This window comes from Sciurus carolinensis, chromosome 6, assembly GCF_902686445.1.
Source record: "Sciurus carolinensis chromosome 6, mSciCar1.2, whole genome shotgun sequence".
NCBI lineage: Eukaryota > Metazoa > Chordata > Mammalia > Rodentia > Sciuridae > Sciurus > Sciurus carolinensis.
In genome coordinates this window covers 17,048,808-17,068,720 of record NC_062218.1, presented here as the reverse complement: position 1 = coordinate 17,068,720, position 19,913 = coordinate 17,048,808, and the positions used below count along the sequence as shown (strand labels likewise).

General features: G+C 34.2%; 1 protein-coding gene across 4 annotated transcripts in view; it reads left to right on the top strand.

The window, feature by feature from the left end:
- Cdh18 (cadherin 18) overlaps positions 1–19,913 on the top strand; it is a 959,213-nt gene that overhangs the window by 697,015 nt on the left and 242,285 nt on the right. For all 4 annotated transcript variants that reach the window (XM_047555975.1, XM_047555974.1, XM_047555977.1 and 1 more), the window contains one exon: positions 3,214–3,508. In XM_047555975.1, coding sequence (XP_047411931.1) covers positions 3,214–3,508 — 295 coding nt within the window. The remainder of the gene's footprint in view (positions 1–3,213; positions 3,509–19,913) is intronic.

Here is a 19,913-nt window from a genome sequence, read left to right as displayed (position 1 = left end):
ATTTTCTTCACAACAATTTCTTAATGTTGATTGACTCTTGTTTTGTATACTCTAACATTGTAGAATGTGTTACACATACTACATTTCAATGTCATGTTCTTTAAACTTCCACATTGCACAATGTAACATCTGCATTCTGCATCTACAAAAACTGTTGGTAATAATAACAGTGGCATCACTAATATAGTATCATATGCCTTCATTTAGGTCTTTCACTGCAATAGTGTAAATATTAGTACCCTGCTTATAACAAGGTGTGTATGAACTATATAGTCCAGAATATCACAATTTTAACTTAGTGACTAGTCTTTGTAACATAGCTAGAAATCCTAACTTAGGCTACTTTCCAAATTAATGACTCTGACACCATCTCCTTAATATTTTAAAATTATTCTTCTATAAGGAATAGAATATCATCTTTGTGAGAAACTGCATTGAAATGAAAGCAATACATTTTTAGGTACTGATTCTACTGTGGTCCAGGGTGCATCAAGAGTTTCCTGTCATGAACTCATGTGAGTTGCTTGAGCTTTGGAAAGGACTTTTGTTAATACTTAACACTAAGAGAGAGGTGATTTATTAAGGTAATGCCACAGAGTGTTCCTTTTATTTTACTTGGGTGGCTACATTTTTTCATTTCTGCCTCCACACCTTCTTCCTTTTTCTGTTCTCTAAAGTGCAGTTAGTTAGACCCACTTCACTATGTGATCAGACACACAAGGATTATCTCTTCTTGCATTAATCCTAAAGAACATCTGTCTTTTAGCATGAAACTATAAATTACACTACAAGACCTCAAGACTCTAAAAACATATCCCTGCAACTGTGTATTATGATAACTCTGCTTCTGCTCTTCTGATAATATTACTCAATTGTTTACTAAAAGGAGTTTTATTGTACATAACTAAGATCAACTTTATCTTCCAAATATTTTCTCTTTTTTGATTTTAAAGATTCATGGGTATCTCTCTTAAATAATTTAGTTGCTAGTTAAATTTACTCTACAGTATTTTACTAAATTAGTACCATATTTGTATCAAGGTTATTTCTAATTTCTATCTTCTTTCATTCTATATCTCATTTCTGCACACACTCAACACTACAGTTGTCTATTGTAATTTTCTTTATAATCTGATCATTGGTATGCTGTACATTTTTCTCTGTCTCTCACATTTTCTACTGCTGCTTCTGCTAGTAAAAGTTGTTCATTTCATTCATTCATTCTTTCATCATTTTGTCTTATAAAACTTAATACAAAACATGAACTCCTTCAAGGTCTTTGAGAACCCTTAAACAAAATAAGATGATATAGCCAATGTTTCTCTCAGATGCCATATCTGCTGCAAAGCATGTGTATTGAACAGAACTGAATATTTGAGAAAGGATGTGGTGAACGAGTAGGAAACCTGACAGAAGATCAATTTGCTGTTTTACATATGGTTATTATTAAAATTATATAAAATATTAATCAATTGACTACATGCTAATGTAATGATTTTCCATTAGTGTTACATGAAAACTGATAATTTCAAGATTCAATCCTGCTAGCTGAAAGATTGAAAAGTTCATTAATAAAATAATCACATTACTTAAACACTCAAACTAAGTAGTATTAAAAACCGATATAGAAATTCAAATAAATTTCCATAATATTTTGTGCAATTTTTCTAAATTGATTCAACCATATGAATATTTTTAAATCGTAACTCATGATCACATTACATAATCTATGTTCAAATTAGTCATAACTAATGAAAATTTATCCTAACTGGCTTAGTAATTATGAAAATAATATTATTGTGTACTATGTTAAGTGATACAAGCTCGTAACCCCAGTGACTCTGGAGGCTGAGTCTGAGGACCACAAGTTCCTGGCCAACATCAACAACTTAGCAAAATGTGTCTCAAAAATAGAATATGAAGGCTGGTAGGCATCTATGAGTTCAATCCCCAATACTGCAAAAAAGAAAATAAAATTATTCATGATTTGTGATAAATTTTCTTTCAGTTGCTTTTGTTTTAACAGAAAAAATAAATTCTTTCTTTGAGTTGTATTTTTTTTCTAAATTCTCTCGATTTCAACTGTCTTCTAAGAGTTCAGACCCTTTAAAATAACCTTGAAAATTTTAACTTTAGTATGGCAAGAAAACTGAAATGCTTTGTGAATAAGGTTATATTTTTCAGTTTCCAATGTTAGAAATGAGCCAAAGGTGAATACTTGAGGTTATGTGACCAGACGATTTCACATGAAAAATAACTGCTCAACTCTCTTGGGAGAAACAATTCTTCAAATATATATTTGAGATTTCAGAAAATGCTTCCACTATTCCTAGAATTATAGCACTGGCACTCCCAGAGGTATTTAACTGAATTTTGATGGTATAAGTTCAAATAGAATTTTAAGTATGAGCTATATGTGACTCAAAAGCATTCACTTAGGTTTAAATGATAAAAAAGTTCATATTAATATGTTGGTTATCTTTAATAGAGAAGATCTCTTCACTACAATTTCTCCTTTAAAATTACCAAGTAAAGTATATTTGATAATTTTAATTCAATAAGAACATTTATTCATGTATCTCAGTTACTTAAATTTAGGATATATTTATTGATTTCATTTAAGACTACTAGTAGTAGCCTTTTGAGTTAAAGATTTACTTTCCTAAAAGAAAAAAAATTACAGCTAGTATTTTTACATTCTAAATATAAATATTTATACTAGAAAATATTCTAATTTCTTTTCAAATTATGAAATTAATCGCTCTGTGAAAACTATGGGCCTTTATTGTGAGAATTTTAATAATTAATTCAAATGTCAATTTGTTCCACAATGCATTTTTTTTAGTTTTAAGGTAGAAATAGAAAGTTGATTAATTAAAAAAAAAATCTACTTTATCCTTAGACATATGATAGGCATCTAAAATGTAGTGGGAATTTCTTTTCTCACCTTTATATTAAAGAAATGTTGATTTAGTGAAGATAACATGGGTTATTCTCTTTTTTAAATCAATAATTGAATTGCTTAGAGAAATCATGATAAATAATCATACTAATACCAACTAGATCAAATAAGCAAGAAAGTGACAATATGCAATACACTGTGGAGAGAAAAAACTCATCCAGTAGGTATTAAGTCGTACACGGAGACTTTTCGGAGAACAGAGGTAAGTGGGAACGCAATTGCCTGCTAATTTCTCCCTGTGTATTTTGCAGCTGCACTCCAATTCTGACAAGGGTGATGGTTCTGTCAAGTACATCCTGACTGGAGAAGGGGCTGGGACTATATTCATCATTGATGATACCACGGGGGACATCCACTCGACCAAGAGTCTAGACAGAGAGCAGAAGACACACTACGTGCTTCATGCCCAGGCTATTGATAGACGGACAAACAAGCCTCTGGAACCTGAATCTGAGTTCATCATCAAAGTGCAAGATATCAATGACAATGCTCCAAAGTTCACAGACGGACCGTACATTGTGACTGTGCCTGAAATGTCAGATATGGGTAAGAAAGACTATTTCTATACTTGAAGAGTTCATCCAAAAATCATCTACAGAAGACCAGTTTTTAATCTGTGTGCGTGTGTACATGTGTGTATGTGTGTGTGTGTGTGTGTCTGTGACTGTAGAACTGTGAAAAGTTTCAAAACATTTGAATATTTTTCTGTGGCATAAAATACTAAAGAATACTGAGGCTATTATATATTGAAATAATTTATGAGCATGTAAATATAAGCTATGGTTTCATCTCAAGAAAAATATTCATAAATTGGATAACCACTGCAATTCTTGATTAACATATACAGTATTTTGATTATGCAATTTTTTGAATATATTAAGAGCATACCAACACATTTAGTACAACATTTTGCATTGAAGAAATATCATGTTATGTTTCAAATTCATGGTTACATGTCTTTTAAGCTTAAGTTCATCAATAAATTATAATAGCATTAGTAGAAGTAGTTGCTACATTAATAAGTAAAAGTTTAAGATATTTCTAAGTATCTACATTTCATATATTGTAAAGTACATAACAACCCTGTGAAAAATTTTGAATTTTTAAAGTGTGCAAGTTGGAGTAGAGCACTTAACTCACTTTCTCAAATTCAATATCTAGGAAATAGCCAAGGATGTATTAACTCCAGTTTTAGCTGAATGCAAAGACAGTATTGCCGTTGATGTATCATGATTCAGGTTTAGAGTCTCTCTGACTATCTCGGGTATTTTTACCAATCCTAGCTTTTTGTGGTTTAGCTATGTTATTTTAACCACAGAGATGAATTTTCTGACAGTAATTAACATGAAATTTGGCTATCATAGGGCTTGTGATAAAGTACATGCCTGACCTGCAGGAGACCCTGTTTTTAATCCATAGCACTGACAATAAAAGTGATATCATCAACAAATGCTAGCATAATGATTTTTCATTATCTTTGTAAAACACTAAGCTTAGGTTTAGACAACATTTTGAATAAAATGCTTATATATTTTATTTTAATTCATGTATATGAATATTATTTTAAATTAAGTCTATTATACTCCCTTAAAACACTGTACATTTGAATATTTACATGAAATTATGTAATGAAAATAAGACCACCTTATCTCCCCTGCTTTAGAACCTCAGTCCAGTTCTGTCCTCTTTGAGAGTGCCAAGTATGTCCTGCAGCTGTTGAGGAAGAAAGGGAGACTCAGGTCCCCAGGTCAGCCAGAGCCTCAGGGGAGAATGTGATTGCCAAGATGGCTCCCTCTGGGCTAGTAAGTAGAAAACAGGGATCACACTCAGCAAGCCTGGAGAAAGGCCCAGAATGTACTCAATCTCATTTGTTTACAAGGAGATTTGAGAAAGAATGGAAAGACTGAACACTGTTCACCTAGTGAGTGAGAGAGTGTGTGGAAACCCAAGGACAGAATTTCCAGTGCCGTGCCAGTAGGACTCTATGGTACCATCACTATAAGAATACCTCTGGTAGGTTGATTCCAGAAGCTAGATAAGACCCCGAGGAGCAAGATAACCGTAGGTGGATGCACAAGAGGGAGCAACAGAGCATTCATTAGACAAAGACTGTTTTGAAAGAATAGTAGATAATAAGAGCACCACAAACATTTAAAGGACACAAAGAAGAGACTTCTGGAAGTCAAAATTATGGTTCTTTGTATTGTTTTTATTAGTGTGTTAGCATTAAACATAATTTCGGGGTTCTGTTTGACATAATCATGAAATATACTTAGCTTCGATTTAGTCTTCAACTTTCGCTGCCTTCCTCTTTGCCCCTATTTTCTCTTTCCTCTATTCTACTGGTCTTTCTTCTACTTTTTTTTGTGGGGGTATTGGGGACTGAACTCAGGGGCACTCAACCACTGAGCCACATCCCCAGCCCTATTTTGTATTTTACTTAAAGACAGGGTCTCACTGAGTTGCTTAGTGCTTTTGCTGAGGCTGGCTTTGAACTCCCAATCCTCCTGCCTCAACCTCCTGGGGATTAAAGGTGTGTGCCACCAGACCTGACTCTTCTACTCATTTACAGTTTTTTTTTTTTTTTTTTTTTTTTTTTTAAGATATACATACGGGTGAAATTCACTGTGGTGTATTCGTATATGTACATGGGATAATTTGGTCAGTTCCATTCCATGGTTCCTCTCTTTTGCTGTCCCTCCTCTCTCCCCATCAGTCCCCTTTCCTCTACTCCCCGGATCTCTTCTATGCTAAGTGAAATAAGCCAATCCAAAAAAACAAAGGCTGAATATTTTTTCTGATGAGTAGATGTTGATACATAACAGGACAGGGTGCGGGGAGGAAGGGAAGTATGAAAGAATGTTGGATTTAGTAGAGGGAAATGAGGAGAGGGGAGGGGGCAGGATAAGGAAAGATGGTGAAATAAGACAAACATGTTTACCCTATGTGCATTATGATTACATGAATGATGTGAGTCTACATCCTGTACAACCAGAGAAATGAGAAGTTGTACTCCTTTTGTGTACAATGAATCAAAGTGCATTCTGCTGTCATGTGTAATTAAATAGAACAAACAATAAGAGCATACTGAGAGACAGTTCAAGAATCCATTCCATCCATTCTTCCACCGCTCCTTAAGTACAAACGATCTGTTACATACTCTATAAAAAGGTAAACTAAAGAACTTAAAAAATAGCAACTACCTTTAAGGAATTTATTGTTTTGCTGGGAGGCTAATATGTCAAATTTGAAACAGTTATTGAAAAATATCAACCACATACAATTAAGTACTGGAAATATGAGGAGAGTTAATATGGACTGGAATGTCCAGAAAAAAGCTTTAAAAAGACAATTGTATGTTCAAGGTTGGGTAAAATTTTAATAAACCAATGAAAGAAGACAGTAAAAAAAAAAAAAAAAAAAGACCATCCCCCACATACTTTTCCCCTTTTATTGTGGTTTAGTTTTCACGTATGAGAGGAAACATTCCACCCTTGATTTTCTGGGTCTGGATAATTTTATATAGCATATTCTCCAGATCCATCCATTTAGATGTTAATACCATAATTTCATTCTTCTTTTTAGCTAAGTAAAACTCCATTTTGCACATATATCACATTTTTAAAATTTTTTTTAATTTTTTTATTTTTTGCAGACTACATTTTGATTCATTATATCATATTTTTAAAATCCATTCTTCTGTTGACAGACATCAGGGCTAGTTCTGTAACTTGGCTGTTATGAGTTGCACTATTTTAAGCACTGATGGGGCTGTATTTTCTAATTAAATAAGTAAATAACAAAACAAGAAAAACGTATATATGCCCTGAAAGCTTGGGTGGTCACCAATTAGACTAAAATATTTTCTTGTTATGTGAAAGTGTATCAGATCAAATGAAGTAGCTAAAGTAGAATCACAGAGCAAGAAATCTAAAAACAACAACAACAACAAAAAATCCATATTTTCCACAAATGGAAAGGCCACAGTTTCCAATCACAGGATAAAGATAAAACCCTTGGAGAACACATTTATTCAGCCTATCATGTGAACAGCATAGGTTTCCAGGTAATGAAGAACAGACGCAAGATGCAGAAGAGGAAAATAATACTTCCTTTTGAGGGGTAAAAAACCCTGAATTTAGAAGTTGATTTGAATTTTGAGTTGAAGGAAGTTTACATAGAATAAGAATCAACCTTAGGTAAATCTTGGCAAAGTTTTAAAGCTTAAGGATAAAGAGAAAATTTTATGGACTTTCAAATTTTTCAAATTACCTATTAAGAAAAAAATTAGGGCTGGGGTTGTACGTAGCACAATGGTAAAGCTCTTGCCTAACTCATGCGAGGCACTAGGTTTGATCCTCAGCACCACATTAAAAAAATAAATTAATTAAGTAAAGGTATTGTGTCCATCTGCAACTAAAAATAATTAAAAAAAGAAAACAATATGTACACATTATATATATCCATTGAAATATGGAATCTGGTCTATATTGGGATCTCATGGATAGTCTGCAAAGGAAAGACTGAAACCTTAAATCCTTTGTTTATTCAAAATGTGATACAACTGTAAGAGTGAAAAAAAAATGTGGAAAATAATCCTGAAAGTTCTATCATCCTCTCCCTGATAGAAAAACATATGAGAAAACAGATGAAATTGACCATAGTTGAAATGAATCAGAACATGCATCTAAAAGTTAAGAAGACAAAAGTTATCTGCAATGAGTCCTAAAATAGAAGTATGTTTGCATAATCAAAACATTCAATATAAAATGGCACTCTTGGGAATGCAAAAGAATACAACATTGTTTAACTAACAATCATGAAACATAAAGGAATTATTGCAGCAAAGGCTGTGGATTTGGGGGAAAAAATCCAAACATTTCAAAGTCCTCACCTAGTACTTGAGGAAGAAGTTGGGAATGCAGATAGCTAATAATTTTAAATTCTCTTATATGGACAAATATGGTCAAAGGAGAAAAATTTAATGTCTGAAAGATGTAGAGAAAAAGGACAGACAATACAAAATCAGTTTTAAATGTCAACTACTGTGGTTGCAGGCAAGATTAGATTGCTTGAAAAATTTTATGGCAAGTCATAGGCTGAATGTTGGAAATTATATTTCATTAGTATATTTAAGTGTGTGAATAAGCTTATTACTGAAGAAAATCAGGCACATAAAAGTTATCATAGTAGACTACAATGCACTTTGTAATATGAAAGTATAGAAGATGATGTGCAAGTTGGTGGAGGAAGAAATTTACTTCATGTCCCATGCTTCAGAATGGAAGCTATTATATTAACTCTGATTTTGGATATTGAAAGTGAATAATACTATAGAATTGGAATCAGCAATGGCAAAGGAGGGAAATCTGGCCTGCCATCTGATTTTGTAAGTAAGGTTTTACTGAGATAGTCTTGCTCATTCATTTAAATGCTGTCTGTGGTACTTGGGGCACTGCAGGGGCATATTTGAAGAGCTTGCAGGAAGGAGGCCTTCACAAAATATGTCTCACAAAGCCTAAAATATTCACTACATTGTTTTTTGTAAGAAAGAAATGCTTGCCAATTTCCTTGGTAAGAGATTGTAGGAGACAAGACACAAGGCAGGGAAACGGCTAAAGGACCGTGTCACAGTTCTGATAGGCAAGTGTCTGCTTGATGTAGACCAGTCAGTGTTTGCCAGTCTAGCCGGGTCCAAGAGGCTGGGTTTCCAGGAAAGATATTGTTTTCCTGACAAATGGTACAGATGGTGCATGTATTTCCCTTGTTACTATTCCCCTTTCTTCCTGCCAGTAGTAGAGGTGTGGTATGGAAATGGAGCAGCTACAAGAAACTCAGTTGAAACCCTCTTTCTAAGAACAAAATAAAACATTGGTAAAGCAAGACCAAATAAATAAACAAACACACCCTGAAAAATGATACTACCACAGAACTGAATCTTTACTCTTTTCTTGCCAATCCTAAAATGTTTCTTGGAAGCATGAATCTCTTCCTGTCTAAGCTTTTTAGTTGGACTTCCAATATATGTACCTAAGTTGAATCAAAGTTTTATGGTGGAGACACTAAGGAAATAATTGTATCTAATACTGAATCCAAAGAAATTGTGAAAAAAATTTCAAATTCAGATAAGAAATAGTGCCATAATTTTCCATGAAGTGCCTTGACTTGTTAAGGATATGAGAACCTCGCTTCTGTTTCTTTCTGCTAACCCATTGTGTGTTTATGAGGTCAAATGATTTTCCTGTGGCAACAATTCTCCCTTCTGCTTGATATGTGACTTCCAGCTGAATTTAGTTGGCAAAATCTTGCTTGTCATCCACTGAAGAATTAGTTGTGTACATATTAGCTACAATGAATGAATGCAAGGAGATTAGGCATTTTTGAATATAGTCTGAGTTCTGCCAAATACCCACAACTGATCACCACAAAGCTACCAGTAATTTTGCCAGTCTGTGATGACAGGTCACCATGGCAACTGTGATACTGATTACAGAAACTATAAGGAGTACTTGTTGAAAACTTGCTTTATGCCAGATATCGCCTATCATTTGCAATAATTCATGCATTTATAATCATCACCATTTTGATGTCAGCATTATTATCCTCTCTTTACAAAGGATTAAACTGGAATATAGAATTAAGACATTTCCCTCAAACTACAAGGATAGTAAGATGTACAACTCGAAGATATTTTTACTTTACATATAACATTAGGTTTTGATTTACTACTTTTTATTTGGTGAACAAAATTGAACCAGAACAAAGGTATTTGTAGCACAATTCTTTAAAATTTCAAAATTTGCAATAACAGCAAATGAAAAATAGTGTGTGTGCCAGAATCCAATAAATTTACTGGAGACAAAGGTGTCTTTTTTAACTCATTAGAACAGATTTTATATTATTATAATGTTCCCTTTGTTTAAGAGATGCATTTTGGGGAAAGACTTTATATCATAAACACAAAAATTCAACCCAAGTAGCCAGAAAGCAAGACAATAGCCAATTCATTTATAATATAATAAAGTCACTTTAAAGTTCAACTGGGACTTGATTTTGAAGGGAAAAAGGTCTAACCACCTTAAATATGTATATAGCAGAAACCTGTGTATAAAGGCAATGGACAGGTTTCAGGTAGGTGTGAGGAACAAAATCTGAAGGAACCTAGAGGCACAGATGGTATGGGCAATAACGTAAATGGAGTTCTCAAGGGCCACTTGCAGGAGTGAAAGAAGTCACATGAGCTGAGATACACAGTGATGTTCAGATGGAGGACCAGGTGTGGTCATAATGTCGGAAAATGTGAAATAGCACATTATCTTCACACTGAAAACAAAGCAAATGGCAAATAAATCAATCGTAAAACTGGAAACATTCAGTGATTCCCATATCAAAAGAGAATCGACATTAATTAAAATGAATAACCATTTGAAAATACAGATATCAAGTAATCATGCTAAACCTAATTAAAAAAATGAAATGTTTATAAAATTCATAACATTGGAGTAGTTTTTATTACATACATATTTTTAATAAATAAGAAATAAATTATCCTACAAAAAATAAAAATGGGAAATTACATCAGCAGGATATTCACAGGATAAAAACAAGTTCATTATACAAAATCCTTATATATCAATAGTAATTGAAATCACAAAGAAAACACACACCAATGTGTACAGAGTTATTCCTATGTAGAGGCATTAGAGGAAAGAATAATTGCCATATTTTTAGAGTAATTTGATAATATCCTTGTCAATTTTATTTATTTATTTATTTTTAAATTATTTATATATTTTTTAATTTTTAACATTTCACTTTGATTCATTGTACACAAATGGAGTACATCATCTCGTTTCTATGGTTGTACACGATATAATTCATACCATTCATGTAATCATACATGTACATAGGGTACAGATATCTGTCTCATTCCACCATTTTTCATATCCCCCCTCCCTCTCATTTCCTTCTACATAATCCAATGTTCCTCCATTCTTCTCTCACTCCCCACACTCCCACCCTCATTATACATCATCATCTACTTATCAGGGAAAACATTTGGCCTTTGGTTTTTGAGGATTGACTTATTTCACACTTAGCATGATATTCTCCAGTTTCATCAATTTATTTGCAAAGGTCATAATATTATTCTTCTTTATGACTGAATAATACTCCATTGTGTACGTACACGTTTCTTTATCCATTCATCTCTTGAAGGGCATCTAGGTTGATTCCACAATCTAGATATTGTGAAATGAGCTGCTGTAACACTGATGTGACTGCCTCACTGTAGTTTGCTGATTTTAAGTCCTTTGGGTATAAACCAAGGAGTGGGTAACTGGGTCAAAAGGTGAGTCCATTCCAAGTTTTCTGAGGATTCTCCACACTGCTTTCCAGAGTGGTTGCACCATTTGCAACTCCACCAGCAATGTGAAAGTGTGCCTTTTCCCCACATCCACACCAACATTTATTATTGTTTGTGTTCTTAATAATACCCATTCTAATTGGAGTAAGTTGAAATCTTAAGTTGTTTTAATTTGCATTTCTCTAATTATGAGAGATGTTGAACATTTTTCATATGTGTATTAATTGCCTGTATGTCTTCTTCTGTAAAGTATCTGTCCAGTTCCTTGGCCCATTTATCGATTGGGTTCTTTGTATTTTGGGTGCAAAGTTTTGTAAGTTCTTTATAAATTTTGGAGATAAGTGCTCAATCTGAAGTGCGTGTGGAAAAGATTTTCTCCCACTCTGTAGGCTCTCTCTTCACATTCTTTATTGTATCCTTTGCTGAGTAAAAGCTTTTTAGTTTGAGTCCATTCCATTTATTGATTTTTGCTTTGATTTCTTGTGCTTTGGGAGTCTTGTTGAGGAAGTCTGATCCTAAGCCAACATGATGAAGATTCGGGCTTACTTTGTCTTCTATTATGTGCAGGGTCTCTGGTCTAATTTCTAAGTGTTTGATCCATTTTAAGTTGAGTTTCATGCAGGGTGAGAAATAGAGGTTTAATTTCATTTTTCATGTCAATTTTAAAAACACATCTTTTCGACAAAGAATTTCTATTGTTGAAAATATGTATGTGTGTGAAGGTGTATTTACATTCACCTGGTTATGCAAGTTGCATGGGAAATGAGGGCATTGCATTGTTGTCATAAGTATAAAAAAGTAAAATCAGGGCATAGAAAGATATATAGATAGATATAAAGATATTGCATAAATTTCTTTAAGTATATGCTGAATTCTATTTAGACTTAAAGTGAACATATTCAAAAAATGTATGTTTAAATGGAAAGATCTGTATTAGGTTGGTGAGGAAAAAAAGTTGTCAGAAATACATGTTAGATCATCTACAGAACATGAATGTGTTGCACAATATTCATGCATGTGATCATAAAATATCTGAGGGAAAGAATACACATACATACATATTGTTGAATGTAGTGACTTTTAAAATGTAGCTTCTGGTTTAACCTGCTAAAAAATGAATTCATTAAAAGTACCCTATTCACAATAACCTTAAAAAAATTGGGGATCAATCTAGCAAGAGGTGAAAAACCCTACAATGAAAACTGCAGAACACTGAAGAAAGAAATAGAAGAAGACTTTAGAAGATGGAAAGCTCTCCCATGCTCATGGACAGGCAGAATTAACACTGTCAAAATGGCCATAATACCACAAGCATTATACAGATTTAATGCTATCCCTATTAAAATCCCAATGACATTTTTCATAGAAATAAAAAAAGCAATCATGAAATTCATTTGGAAAAAAAGGCATCCAGAATAGTCAAAGCAATCCTTAGCAAGAAAAGTGAAGCAAGAGTCATTAAAATGCTGGACCTTAAATTATACCACAGAGCCATGGTAACATAAAGGTATGGTATTGGCACCAAAACAGATAGATAGACCAATGGTATGGAATAGAAGACACAGAGACAAACACACATAAATACATCTTTTTCATACTAGACAAAGGCTCCAGAAACATTCATTGGGGAGAAGATAGCCTCTTCAACAAATGGTGCTGGGAAAACTGGAAATTCACATGTAGTAAAATGAAATTAAACCCACATCACTCGCCCTACACAAAACTCAAAGTGGATCAAAGACATAGGCAGTAGAACAGGGACCCTTTGCCTAATAGAAGGAAAAGTAGGCCCAAATCTTCACCATGTCGACTTAGGGACTGACTTCCTTGTTAAGACTCGAAGAGTGCAAGAAGTAAAATTAAGAATCAATACATGTGGAGAAGAGCACCTGCCCCTGGCCAGCTACCTGCCCAGAGGAGGAGGAGAGGAGAGCTGCCATGCTGTCGCCTCCATATTGGAACACTACAGCCTTTGCAATAGCCCTCCACCCTCGGACAACAACAGGACCTGGAGACAAGAGCCTACTGCCACAAAACACACCAAAAGACTGCATATCTGAAGTGTCTGGCACCACCTGCCCTCCAGTCCTGTCTCTGAAAGTGGTAGGCTCCATCTTAGGTCACTTCCATGTCCATCTTGAGTTACTTCTGCTGATACCACTGCCAACTTTAGTTGGAGCAGCTTCCATCATGGGACAGAGGCAGGACACTAGAAGCCCAATATCCAGGTGCCAACAGGTTAGCCTCCACCAGTACCATGAACTAGGGATGTGACTCCTTACATCTACAGAAAACAGCCAGGAACTGGAAGACCACTTCCAAGTACATACAGTCTAGGTTACAACACACAGTCCCTTTCTCTCTTCTCTCCTGCTATCAGTCAGCTTCTACTGTTCACTATTTTACTCTTCCTATGATCTAACATCTCTATATTCTCACCTCCTACTCCATATATATCACACCCTACACCCCATTCCCTTTTTGTCCACAATTAGAAACTGGAGACACTATTGCACATCCACTGTTTATACTGTAGAGAATAATCAGACACATCACTTCTGTACATTGCGACAAACCTGTAAATATTTTAATAGGGACTGATTTAAAGCTGCATATGGTTTGTATTGGGTGCTGTTAATATTGATCTCCTCCTTAAAGGAGAGATGTTGGAAACCTGCAGGGATATTATAAATTTATAAGGTAGAAACCTTAATACCTCAGATCCACACTGCTAGAGGGAAAGAAATGTGAACAACCTGAAAAAAAACAAGGAAATAAAGCACCCCAACAAACCAAGACACCACAATAAAAGAATTCATTGTCAGAAAAGTAGAACAAATATCAGAAACAGAATTCAGAATGTATACAATTAAAATCATCTGAGAAGTAAAGGATGATATAAGAGAGCAAATGCAGGAAGCAAAAGATTATTTCAATAAAGAGAAAGAGCAAAAATAAGCAAAATTTAAAAAATCCCTTATCCACACTAATGAAGAGAAGGAGAGAGAAAACTCAAATTACTATAATTCATGATGAAAAAGGAAATATCACAATGGACACTATAGAAATACAAAAGATAATTAGAAGATATTTTGAAAATCTATATACTCCAACAAAATAGAAAAATCTCAAAGATATTGACAAATTTCTAGAGACATATGATCTACCCAAACTGAATCAGGAGGACATACACAATCTAAATAGAACAATTTCAAGGAATGAAATAGAACGTGACATCAAAAGCCTTCTAACTAAGGAAAGTCTGGGACCGGATGGATTCTCAGTCGAATTCTACAAGACTTTCAAAGAAGAACTAAAATCAATACTCCTAAAATTATTTCAAAAAATTAAAGGAGGAACTCTTTCAAACTCATTCTATGAAGCTAGAATCACCCCGATATCAAAAGGAGACAAAGAAAGAAAAAGGAAAGAAAACTTCAGACCAATATTCCTGATGAGCATTGATGCAAAAATTCTGAACAAAATTCTGGCGAATCACATATAAAAATGTATTAAAAGGATAGCACACCATGATCAATTGGGGTTCATCTCAAAAATGCAAGTTTGGTTCAACATCCAGAAATCAATAAATGTAATTCATCACATCAATAGGCTGGAAGATGAGAATCATGATTATTTCAATAGATGCAGAAAAACATTTGATAAAATACAGCATTCCTTCATGTTCAAAACACTAGAAAAAAATAGTAATAGTAGGAACATACCTCAACATTGTGAAGGCTATCTATGCTAAGTACAAGGCCAACATCATTCTAAATGGAGAAAAATTGAAAGTATTCCCTCTAAAAACTGGAACAAGGCAGGGATGCCCTCTATTCAACATAGTCCTTGAAACTCTAGCCAGATCAATTAGACAGAAGAAAGAAATTAAAGGGTTACAAACAGGAAAGGATAAACAAACTATCACTATATGCCCATGACATGATTCTATATTTAGAGAATCCTAAAAATTCCACCAGAAACTTCTAGAACTAATAAATGAATTCAACAAAGTAGCAGGATATAAAATCAACACTGATAAATTAAATGCATTTCTATATATCAGTGATGAATTCTCTGAAAGTGAAATTAGGAAGACTATCCCATTCATGATAGTCTCAAAAAAAAAAAAAAATACTTGACAATCAATCTAACAAAAAGAGGTGAAAGACTTCTACAGTGAAAACTACGGAATACTAAAGAAAGACCTTAAAGAAGACCTTAGAAGATGTAAATATCTCCCATGCTCTTGGATAGGCAAAATTAATATTGTCAGAATGGCCATACTACCAAAGGCATTACACAGATTCAATGCACTTTCTATTAAAATTCTGAGGTCTTTCCTCATAGACATAGAGGAAGAAATTATGGAATTAATTTGGAAAAATAGGAGACCCAGAATAGCCAAAGCAATCCTTAGCAAGAAGAATGAAGCTGGAAGTATCATATTATGAGAAGATAAAATATGCTACAGAGCTACAGTAACAAAAATGACATAGTATTGGCACCAAAATACACAGATAGAACAATGGTACAGAATAGAAGATACAGAGACAAACCCATGTAAATATAGTTGTCTCATATTAGACAAAGACACCAGAAACATACAATGGGGAAAAGATAGCCTTTTCAACAAATAGTGCTAGGAAAACTGGAAATCCATATGTAGCAAAATGAAATTAAATTCTTATCTCTCACCCTGTACAAAAGAACCCCAAAGAGATCAAGGACCTAGGAATTTGACCAGAGACCCTGCACCAAATAGAAGAAAAAGCAGGTCCAAATCTTCATCATGTCATCCTGACTTTCTCAACAAGACTACTAAAGTGTAAAAAATAAAATATAAAATCAACAAATGGAATGAATTCAAACTAAAATGCTGCTTCTTAGCAAAGGAAACAATCGATAATGTGAAGAGATTGTTTATAGAGTGGGAGAAAATCTTTACCACACTCACATCAGATACAGCACTAATTTCCAGGATATATGAAGAACTCAAAAAACTTAACACCAAAAAAACAAATAAACCAATCCATAAATGGACTAAGGAACTGAACAGATATTTCATAGTAAAAGATAAACAATCAAACTATAAAATATGAAAAAAATGTTTAACATCTCTAGCAATTACAGAAATGCAAATCAAAACTACTCTAAGATTTCAACTCACTGTAATTAGAATGTCAATAATCAAGAATACAAGCAACAACACATGTTGGTATGGATGTGGGGAAAAAAGTTACACTCATACATTGCTGGCGGGACTGAAAAATGGCACAACCATTATGGGAAGCAGTATGGAGGTTCCTCAGAAAATGTGAAATGGAACCACTGTTTGACTCAGCTATCCCACTCCTCTGTGTATACCCAAAAGAATTAAAATTTGCATACTATAGAGATGCAGTCACATCAATGTTTTTAGCAGCTCAATTCACCAAACTAGGTGCCCTTCAACAGATGAATGTGTCAAGAAACTGTGGCATATATATACACAATGGAATATTCCTCATCCTTAAAAGAGAATAAAATTATGGCATTTGCAGGTAAATGGATGGAGTTGGCGAATATTTGCTAAGTGAAATAAGCCAATCCCAACAAACCAAAGGCCAATTGTTTTCTCTGACATGTCAATACTGATCCATAATGGAGTGGGGGTGAATGAAGGAACTTTGGATTGGGCAGAGGGGAGTGAGGGGAAGGAAGGGGGCAGGGGATGGAAAAGATGGTGGAATAAGATTGACATTATTAATGGAAGTTCTTGTATGATCACATAAATGGTATGGACTCTACATCATGTACAACCAAAGAAATGAATGGTTGTGCTCCATTCATGTTCAGTGAATTGAAATGCATTCTGCTGTCATGTGTAAATAATTAGAAAAAATAAACATTGAAAAAATCAATAAATGGAATGAATTCAAACTAAAAAGCTTCTTCACAACAATGGAAACAATCAACAACATGAAGAAAGAGCCTACAGAATATGAGAGAATTTTTACCACACCACTTCAGATAGAGCACTAATCTCCAGGATACATAAAGAATTTTAAAAAGTTAACACCAAAAAAACAAAAAACAATAAACAAAAAACCCAATCAACAGATGAGAGGAACTAAACAGACACTTCACAGTAGAAGAAATATAAATCTATCAATAAATATATGAAAAAATGTTCAACATCTATAACAACTAGAGAAATACAAGTCAAAAGTAAAATTCCATTACACCCCAGTCAGAATGACAGTTATCAAGAATACAAGCATCAACAAATGTCATTCTGACTGGAGTGTGATGGACTTCACAATAAGGTGGGGTGGCTAGGACAAAATAGAGGTACGTTGGATTAGGCAGAGTAGAATGAATGGAGGAGAGGGGGTATGGGGGTATGTGTTCTCTTTATTGATGATTTCATACTTGCATTATCTTGAAATGATAATAAAATGTGAAAAATAAACTTGCAATAATGAAAATTACTAATAATATTAAATCTTAAAGATATACTGTTTCCTTACCCTAAACAAAGCCTAACAATAAGGTAGGTAGATGATACCAGTTTGTTTTCTATATTGGGTTCATAATAATACTATCATTTTTACCCTATGCTCATTAATTGAGTTTTGAGTTATGTAGTCATTAAAAAAAATTCTTCATATATCTACCCAATTCCTTATAGAAAAAAAGAGAAGGAACTTACTATATGTTCTGAGAGTTATGATAGTAGCTAGTAATAAAATAGTAAATAAAACAAATTCACTATCTTTGAGGAGATGGCAGGTATAAACAGAAAAATTTAATTTGGTGCCTGATAATTACACAAGAAAAGGAACCATTGATTTGCTCATAAGGCCTACCTTGTGGATTAGAGAAGACATATTCAGTGAATTATTCATAATTCATAGAGGGTCTGTCAGAAAAAGGGAAAATAAATGGATGTTTCACAGAAAAGGATGCAATGATGAAAAAATAGTCCCTTCTTCCTTTGGACAGCCCAGTTAGGGGTGTGTCCCTGTGGAGTGTGTGTGTGGGTTAAGGGAAATATATAAAACCATGTAAATGTTGAATTCTTCTCTTGATGTGAGATGCAAAATATGCCGCGAGACTACACAGAACGTAGTACCAGAAAATTCCTGGGTGTGAAATGTTTTGTTTAATAATTGCTTCTTGCATGTCAGTAGTGCTACATAATTGTCCTAGAGTCACTCTAAATAGTTGAAGTGTGCTATTTTTTCAGGAAGAAATACAGATTATGTTTGTCATCAGTGTGTAATTATCACCAAAGTCTGTGGCATTGTGAAAGTTTAACAAAGAAAGTTGCAGAAGTAAATTTTCTCTGGAAGCATTTTTTTCCCGTTTAGAATTTTTCTCTTTGATTTAAACAGTATAACTTCAACTACTATATAGGGAAACATATTCCCTGAGGGAAAGATTTTTGAACTTGCCACTGTTGGCATTTGGAACTAGATAGTTCTTTGTTGTAGGGAACTGCCTTGGGCATTGCAGGATGTTTAGGTGCATTCCTGGTCTCTATCCAATAGATGCCAAGAGCATTCCTATCCCTGCTAAGAAAGCTAGATGACTCCTGACATAGCCAAATGTCTTTAAGGGGGAAAAATTGCTCTTACTTGTGAATTATTGCCCTGGGGAACATGCAAGATAAATGAATGAAAAAAATTAAAAGTGGAAACGTAATTGTAGAATATATTTGTGAAATTTATAGTCATTTCCAAAATGAATTCCAAAGTGTCAAAATGGTCATGCCATGTTCTGATGACCTAAAGATACTCTATCTGGCTAGATAAGCAATTTTGGAGTGCAAATATTAATTGTCATATACAAATGCACAATACCATAAAAACACTGAAGAACCCATTAGATAAAATTGTTAATTTTTTTCAACAGAAAGAAGAGTTATGGTTTGGTTACTTGAGAGTCATGGTGGCTCTCAGTTTTAAAAGAAATTCTTTTTATAGCCTTCCTTTAGAAATGAGTAGTGTAACTCAAGCTAGCGGTTTTTGTTGTTGCCGTGTGTGTGAGTATTTGTGTGTGTGTGTGTGTGTGTGTAAAACATATGAATATATGGTCAATTTCAACAGAGCCAACATATGTGAAAACCTTGACATTATAATATTACTGCGGGCAAAAGTAGCATGAATAGGCCCATAAGACACATTTATTTTATCAAACAACTTCAGCATTTTTCATTTCTTTTTTTCTGTAATATCAGGTACATTATCTTGCCAGAGTTGGTGTTTGTCTCAGTCCATCTCTCTCGCTCTAACAAAATGCCCAAGACTGGGTAACCTATAAGTAAAGGAGCTCACACATTTGGAGTGTGAAAGTCCAAGATCAGGTGCTCCATCTGTCTTGTTTCTGGTAAGAGCCTTGTGATGAATAGCATCACTGGAAGGAGAACATGAGGAGGGTATGGTGAGAAAGCAGGCCAGTGAGGTTCAGGAATCTGGCTCTTATTATAACAACCCACTATGGAGTGAATGAGCAAGGGTCCCATAAGACCCAGCTAAACTCCTTCTGGGTGTGGTTCCCCCAATAACCTAGATATCTGTCACCTCTTGACATCATGGCATT